Below are 8,632 nucleotides of genomic sequence, written 5' to 3' on the forward strand. Positions count from 1 at the left end.
TTCAACCTTTTCTTTTAATACTTCTCCCTTTCCTATCTTCAAGGCACAAAAAAATAACGATATTCTCCTTTAGAAGTAAAGTCCTAAAATGGTCAGTGCCATGACAAAACACAACTATTTCATTGCTCAGGATGTGTGTAGTTCTGGGGAAGAGTACACGGCACTTGGCTGCTGGGCAATCAAGTGTACACAGGTAAAGCTGCAAACAAAGATCATTTGAAGATTATTCGATGTGCTTCGAATTCCAATATTGTAGATGCTCTTTGACAAAACACCAAACTAAACCACAAGGGAGCAGGATAGCTGGCACTTTGATATAACCACCACACCTCTTCTTCTCATAATTACTTCCGACATCACCCCATATGACACACCCACAGAACTAACCGTGACAAATTACAGGTTAAAAATTCTCCTCCCACAAACATTGCCAAAGATGAAGTGAACTTATGTCCAGACTGGCCGGACTTAAATATTGCATTATTTTAACACAGCTCAAAAGACCCAAAAAGGTAACAAGAAGAACTCTTTTGTTCCTGTTGGAGACGCTTGTCTTTAAAGACTGCCGAGTATGATCTCAAACACTAATTTAGTCTACAAAACTGCCCCTGGCCACCCATAACCCTGCTTGGATGAGCCAATTTTACTTATTGATCAGAGCACACCTAGGGCGTTTATTATGAAATGCCTGCTGAAAATATCCTCTCCTACAACAAGCCTCAAGACCTGAGCACACCCCCACAGATGAAGCTTTATTCAATGGATCACTCCTACACACGAGGACCTTAGTTACTGCACGTTATAGTACGAATCTATAATTGCATCAGCCAGGTAACCACACTTAGCTGACGACAACCCAGCCAAGGAAATGCGCCCATCTTTTGTCATATAAACATGCCATTTGTCTGTCATGTTGTCACTCTGTTCAACATGGTTTAACAGCATTAGAAAAGAAAATTTAACTGTTGGGCTATATCCCAAACTCCAGTAACAAGATTTCAAAGCTGACTTTTTATATTTTAGACATACCTGGGTCTTAGAAAGACCAGTGAAAGAAAACATGCCAATCTGTTTGAGGACAAATGACCAATCTTTGCCACTTTTGTCCTTGGCTGACAGCTCATCATACAACTTCTGTCTGACTTGCTTGATTCTTCCTGCCATCAGCTGCATCTCTGCCCTCCACTCATCAAATAAGGCAGGATCTCCAACGACATTTGCAACAATCCGAGCTCCATGCACAGGAGGATTTGAGTACATCGGCCGTGCTAATCGTTTCAACTGGCTCTTGATGCTGTACTCAAAAACATTGAAACAGAGTTTGAATAAGCAGGAAGTGACAGGTGATATGCCACATTGGATTTTACAAGGTGTGCCAAACCAGAGCTTAGTGGTTTCACAAGTAGATACTCAGTTCCAAATGGTTAACTCAAACATCAACTTACCGAGTCGCAACCTCTGAAGAGGAGGTGACAACATTTGTGGCTCCAATACGCTCTGCATACAAACCCAGGTTCTTACTGTATGACTGCGAAACAAACAACTCCATGCCACGAGCAGCAAATCTCCTGACTGAACTAGCATCATCATCTAGACTGCCACTAGCAAAGCCCTGATAAGATCGATTTCATTATCAGAACCACATGTCATTAACATATTTATATATTTTGGGGACAATAGTATAGAAAAAAAATCCACAAAAATTGAATCAAGACCAACTAGAAAGACATCTTGCAATTGAACATAGTTGCCTGCATTGAAGTACAGAGTCACATTCAGTTGAGAAATCCACACAAAAGGAACAACTAATAGATCATAAAAAGCGGCCATTACCTGATATGCCACATCAAAAAAAGCCATATGACCTTTCTCTTGTATAATATCAGCAATAATATCCCACTGCTCTGGAGTTGGGTCAATGCCTGTGGGGTTGTGCGCACAACCATGTAGCAGTATAATTGAGCCCGTTGGAGCATCCTTATTTCCATCACACAATAAAACAGCAGTAGATTAGACAAAAATCAATGCCATAGAGGTTAAGAGGAGAACAAAAGTCTTCATATTATAACTGCTTTAGAGGGTGGAAGGAGACAGATCCTAATGTGAATTACCTTAATGTCAGTTGTCATTCCATCAAAATCTAATCCAACAGTCTTAGGATCAAAGTATCTATACTCTGACCAAGGAACCCCAGCATCATTCAGTATATTCTTGTGATTTCCTATTCATAAGATAAATAAGAAGCAACAGATGTGAGTACCATATTGCATTCCAAATAATCATGCAACTGTTTCTATTTATCTGCCCTAATACAAGAAGGTCGTTTTCCACTAAATCAATTAAGCCCTAATACATCACACTCCCTTCCACCTGAAGCACAGAAATTGTCAAACAAACATGGACCGCTAAAGGCAAAACCCCCTCATTTCTATAGAATATTTTGTTGAGCAAGAGACAAGGAAGTTTCAAGTTCTCGCATAACAAGAAAAAATGAGTGCCACCTTACCCCATGTAGGAGATGAAATGAGAACCTTGGCTCCAGGTAGATATCGTTGGATGAAGGCAGCCGCAAGACGAAGTGATCCGGTGCCCGAAAGAGACTGGACAGTAGCAACCTGTAATAATATCCAATGGCTTCAGCACACAAATCTGCAGATAATTGAGCCCAACTGGTGATTAAATAGCAAAACTAATTTCCTGGCACTTACTCGCCCTTCTTTGATTGCTGGGTTATCAGCCCCGAGAAGCAGCTCCACAGTGGCCTTGTTGAAGGCTGCAAGACCTTCGATAGGAAGGTACTGCAGTAACAAGTAAGAATTCATTAAGGCTCCTATCACTGTTGAAAACGAACATAAACCGTGCCCCACCAAACCATAATATGCACTGGTGTAATTATAATGAATGTGCAACTACTCAACCGGTGGAACATTCATCTACTAAACTGGTGGATCTTACTCATCACTATATGCCTTTTTTTTTCAGGAAAGATCACTATATGTTTTCACAAGGAAAAAAGTTGAAACTTCTCAGAAAAGGAAAAAATATTACTTCCTTGTTATCTCCCTTTGCCAGCATAAGTTGTTCAGCCTGAAAAGAAATGCAGGCATAACAGAGTCAGGTATAATAATCATCTAGAAAAGCATGAGCATGATAAATGCCCAAAACACTTTTTCGAGCCTACAGAAACAAATACAACCTATTAAACAGCTATGATACTGAGATTCCTTTTAACAAATCCAGTAAAGTTATGAGATCCCTTGACCTTTTCAAGGGAAAAATTAAAACATGAACAGTGCATGCAACAAAACAAGCTATCATGTGGCCCTAGTTGATGTCTGATACATGACGCTAAAATTTTGTTCTCCTGATCCATGCTTAAACGTGTCATTATCTGGTCGAAACAAGAACAAAATTAACACCCGTCACCCCATGCCTCTTCAACACACCATCATGTGACAAAACTTCTAAGACTTAATATACAAGACCAAAGTTATATAATCCTAACCCATGCATCCTGAGCATGCCACCATCTTACAAACATTCGACACATCTGGCTTAATTCCTGCAGTCTTTGATCATGCACAATATGCATGTCATCATGTAGCAAAACTGTTAACTGAAATTTTAGTATGTGTGACTGAAACTCTACGGCCCAAAGCCATGCATCATCGTGTTATCAAGTATCTGACATCAGAAGGCTAGGATTTACAACCTTCTTCACAACATTGAGTACATAAGGCTGAAGATCTTCAGTTCTGTATGCTCCGACACCGAGGTTGAGCTTGAGGTCACTTGTGTCAGCTCTGAATGCTTCAGAAACTCCCAGGATTGGATCTGGGGGAGCCATCGGCACAGCATGAAACCGAGAAGTTTCTGTGGCAACAGTCATGTTGATCCTGCTCACAGACTGCACCACAAAAACATGGGCATAGTCAACATGAAAAGTGACAGAGAAGGGGTGCTAAATTAAGACATAGGCCATACATCCATTGAAAAAAAAAACCTTTGAGCGACATTAATTTTCATAGAAACGAAGATTCATGCAAAACCTTTATCTTCGAAATAGAAAGATCGTTCTCGATCTGGCTTGCGAAGGCAGCTTTTCTCAGTCCACATAGCTTGCGCGCGGGCGTGCTTGCCTAGAAACAAATGGCAGAAAAATTGGCCAAAAGCAGATCGCAGGTGGAAAGCTACGGACCGAAGTGAAAGGGACGCCATACCTGCATACTTTGAGGGGGAACAGATATGGTAGTGAAACTTGAGGAAGCGGTGGCCATGGAAGCAAGTGCAGATGACATCGTGAAAAAAGGGGGGAAGGAGTAACACCTGTCGGAAAACAAATCAGAAAGAGTAAGGGTGAGCTGCTCAAAGCAAAATGATGATCTGCCACGGATCGAGGCAGTTGCAGGTTCAGGATTTCAGCTTGAAAGTCCTCGCGATGGCGAGTTGTAGGATTAAAGTCAAGGTAAGAGCTACGGCGATGCCGATGAAGCTTGCAGTTCTATAGTAAGGATTCCAGCCGAGGTGCAGAACAGCATGATCGAGGGCAATGACGAAGGAAAAACTAGAGCCAGGGTTTGGTCTTACCTCTGAGAGAATGGCGAGGAAGAGTTAGCGAAGCGAGTTGTAGAAAATGAATACAAAACAGATGTAGGTAGGGTTTCGGCACATAATCCGAGGGCCTGCGTGAGCGATGGCTACAAAGGAGTGGTTGTGGAGGATGTGAGCACGGAGAGGCTCGTGATGTTTGAAATGTGAGGGTTGATGACGTATCGAGTTGTTTCTCCAAGCAAGCTCACCACACGCAAGGACTCTTAGACGATGTCCGCTCAAAGGAGTGTGGGCATGACCAACCACATAGAGCTTTTGCCTTGTGTTCTACCTAGGGAGGTCAGACCCTTTTTGTTTGCACTGTGAGCTTTCCTTCACTCAACAGTCGATTGGCATGATGTGCCGCTTTCACTTTCATGTGAACATGCTCTTTACATAGACAAATTATGGTTGTCGATTTAGCCTCATATTATCCTACGCCACTTTAAAGAGACACGCTAACATTGTGCTTTTCGTAAAAATGTTGCCTTTTTTCTACCTTGACTATGTTAGCAAGACTATGTATATAAAAGAACACAATAGTGGAAGCAACATCTTCATAATACAAAGCATTGAACTGTAGAAAGAAGTGGAGAGTAAACAATATTACTTGTTGCAAACCTTGATTACAAACTCATGGTGGTTATCCACCCGCCTATGTGCCTAGGGTAATTTGCAACTCCCAATGATAGATATGCCATGTTCATAAAGATCAAAGTTAAAATGGTAAGTATATAAGAAAACACAATAGTGGAAGTAGGATCTTCATAATACAAAGCATTGAATTACAGAAAGAAGTGGAGAGTAAACAATATTACTTGTTGTAAACTTTGATTACAAACTGATGGTGGTTATCCACCCACCTACATGCCCAGGGTAAGCAGCTTTGATGGCGATTTAGACAGACTTTGGAACATAAAATGTCTTGCTGACCCCGCAAGCCGAGAGCAGTGTGTCCTCAGTTCATCGTCATCCAGCACTCAATAATGAGGTCACGGAACCCACACAAGCATGCATCCTACTTGGCTAAGTGCGAAGTCTATATAAGTCATCTCTTAACCATTTTGGCTATTTTTAGCAACCATCAAGTGTGAATTAGTGTGAATTAGGTGCCCGAGTGCTCGCCATAAAAGAGGCCTTATAAAATAGAGCACATCCGATAGTAACAACATGAGGGTAGAGAATTAAGAAAATGTTTTTCCAACACTCTCCCACAATGTCCACCCATAGGTGAACTAACTCTTCAATCCAATGTCCACCCATAGGTGAACTAACTCTTCAATCCAACGCCAAGTCAATGAAGATGGCACTCTAGCAAATCTCTCCCAAGAGCCTTTGTGAAAATATATGCACAATTCTCCATCGTTGGGTTATAGATAAGCTCCACTTCTTTATCAATGATAAAATCACATAGAGAATAATATTATATATCAATGTGCTTCATACGAGCATGAAACACCAAGTTCTTTACAATTGCCATACAATTCTAATTGCCGTACATCAACATTGTTGCTCCCTTTCCTAAAATCCTTCTCAACTACACTGCTTCACATGAAGCAAACCATGATGCCTTGTACGCTGCCTCTATAGAAGAAAGTGCCAACTGTAGGCTACTTTTTCCCAATCTAGGACGTAAGTCAAAACCTAATAAGAAAACCATAAGCAAAAACAGATTATTTGCTATTACAATCTCCTGGCCAATTTGAGTCGCAAAATCCAATCAAGGTATTGCTCGATGTGTAAGTGATGCCATACCCAATTGTTCCTTTGATATACACATCCTCGCTACCTTCAAGTGGTTCTCTTAGAGGGCTAATTTGAGGACGTGCTAAGGACACCAACTGATGTTACGCAGTGTTGCAAAACCATGTATTACACTACCAACTTCCTACACTTATTCATATCTATAGGTGGAGAAGCATCTTCCATAAATAGCTCCATATCAACCTCCATGGATGTACCCCTAACTTGCACTCAACCTGCTAAATGCCTTTAGAATTTCTCCTACATACTTTTGTAGGCTGAGACAATTAGGAGTGTCGAAGACATAGTGAACATTTGTGATCAATGGGCTCGAAGGAGTACTCAAAGCCAGACCGAGAGTGTTGTACCATTCTCACTTAGCCCCTAGATGAGAATTGAGGTGGTGTGCTATTTGTAGAAACAACCACACATCCCATGAATGCCTAGTCCTCAGAGTGAGGGTGAACCAATGGTGTGGGTAATAGGCTAGAAACCAAGTTATGCTTTTTCTTAGGGTAAGAATTTATCATAAGGATGAGGCCTTAACCCATTTGGTATAGTAGTCCGTGGTGGTAGCCACAATGATAAAATCACATTGGAGTTCCTCGAGTTGTTGGACTAATAAGTCCAATAAAGTTAATGCCCCACTTCCCAAATGGTTGAAGAGACACTATAGGGTGCAAGGGCATTTTTTATAAGGTGTCGTGCTCTATCTCAATTTAGGGGTTTCTATGGGGAACACCATTAGCCAAATAATGGGCTACCATTTCATACATACTAGTTTTTATTCTCAAGGAGTACAATGGTACACACCCTTATTTTTACCCATTATGCAGTGAGAGGGGAAGGGTGTGGGCCACAATTGAATCTACATCATCCTAGAGGAGAAAGCGTGTGCCACCTTATCCACTTGGCTATGGTCCTAACTCCCCATCCCCTTGACTCCCCACCTCCTTTATCACATACCAATTTGTTCTTAATTTGCATTGATATTGCATTTAGGTTAAAAGTTCAACATTTGATAAGAGAGTACATATATGAATACATTCCTAAACTTGATGGTATATAAACTTTATTTGCTGATCACGATAGTAACATGTTTGGGATGGCAATGCTACATTCTTCTCCTCAAAATCCTAAAATCAAGAAAACTTTTATTTGATGTTATAAAAATGACAAAAAAAATGTAGAAGGCAATGGAATATTAAATCATTAATCGAAGTTTTGGATCTATGAGTGAGTCGTGTAGTTTTTTTTAAAGATTAAATACAGGCATACAATAGCATCCTAAGAGACATACCGTTAAAAGCCTAAGATCTCTCTAGATAATTGTTATGCATAAACATGCATAAATCAGGCATAAACTCATTCACCCGACCACCCCTGAGCCCAAGGGATGCACACATGAATTATAATGAAGTACATCATACCTTTACCTTGATGTCCCATACCATCAAGACGTATAACTCCAATCCAATAGCATAGTGTGAAATGGTAGGTGAGTAGTTATGATCATCTACACAAGAGAACATAACATAACCTAGCCTCAAGATAACATCAAGAGACTATAGCTTAAGCCTCCAAGATAACATAGCCTTGGCCTCCCTTGAGTGTGCCCCATGCCCCTATTATATAGGAGGGTCCTTAAGTGACTCTTGACTCTCCATTTCCCGTGTGTGACCCTTGGATGCTTGACCCTAACCTTAACCCTTAAGGTTAGTCCTAACCCATGCTCTACTAGAGCTTGTTCCTATGCTCCCATGCTCACAAGCCTAATGTGGGTTAGCCTCCTAGTATATGCACACATAATGTGCATATAACGTACAAAACATTGCACTCTTGCAATGAAAATAAGGAAAACTGCACTGAACAATATCAACCGACTCCCAAGTCAAATCCTCTATTTCCCTATCTTTCCATCTAATTTTAACCTCAGGGATTAGTCAATTACAAAGTTTTCTTTCCCTGAATTCAAGTACCTTATCATAGGATAAATCTTTGATTTCAACGAGTTCTTGAGAAGTAACTGTGTTATCCTCACCTCCCAGTTTCCCTTTCAATCTATCAATATGAAAGACTAGATGAACTCGAACAATTGGAGGTAGTTTTAGTTCATTCGCAACCATGTCAATGTATAACTCGAAATAGACCACAATATCTAGGAGATAAATTCGAGCATTTTCCTATTGACAAAGTCTGAGAATCTTTAAAAACATTAAAATAAACCAACGCTCCTGGTTCAAAAGACTGAGATGAGCGTCCCCTATCAGCATAAAACCGTGCCCTATCCTGAGCACTC

The 8,632-nt window shown here is 40.7% G+C and overlaps 1 protein-coding gene across 1 annotated transcript; it reads right to left on the minus strand.

Annotated features, from left to right (window-relative positions):
• Positions 1-437: 437 nt before the first annotated feature.
• On the minus strand, positions 438-4,793 carry ASP5 (aspartate aminotransferase 5). The gene is made up of 12 exons (XM_086803758.1): positions 4,588-4,793; positions 4,221-4,326; positions 4,050-4,139; positions 3,713-3,907; positions 3,049-3,087; positions 2,709-2,798; positions 2,507-2,615; positions 2,112-2,221; positions 1,834-1,977; positions 1,446-1,612; positions 1,030-1,294; positions 438-921 (listed from the first exon to the last, which is right to left on the minus strand). Exons 2-12 carry the CDS (start codon positions 4,296-4,298, stop codon positions 790-792), a joined length of 1,419 nt encoding a protein of 472 aa, XP_086659884.1. The 5' UTR covers positions 4,299-4,326; positions 4,588-4,793; the 3' UTR covers positions 438-789.
• Between the last annotated feature and the right edge of the window lie 3,839 nt (positions 4,794-8,632).

This window comes from Cibotium barometz, chromosome 10 (genome assembly GCF_041138505.1).
Source record: "Cibotium barometz isolate CiBa-2024 chromosome 10, ASM4113850v1, whole genome shotgun sequence".
In the NCBI taxonomy this organism is placed as follows: Eukaryota; Viridiplantae; Streptophyta; class Polypodiopsida; order Cyatheales; family Cibotiaceae; genus Cibotium; species Cibotium barometz.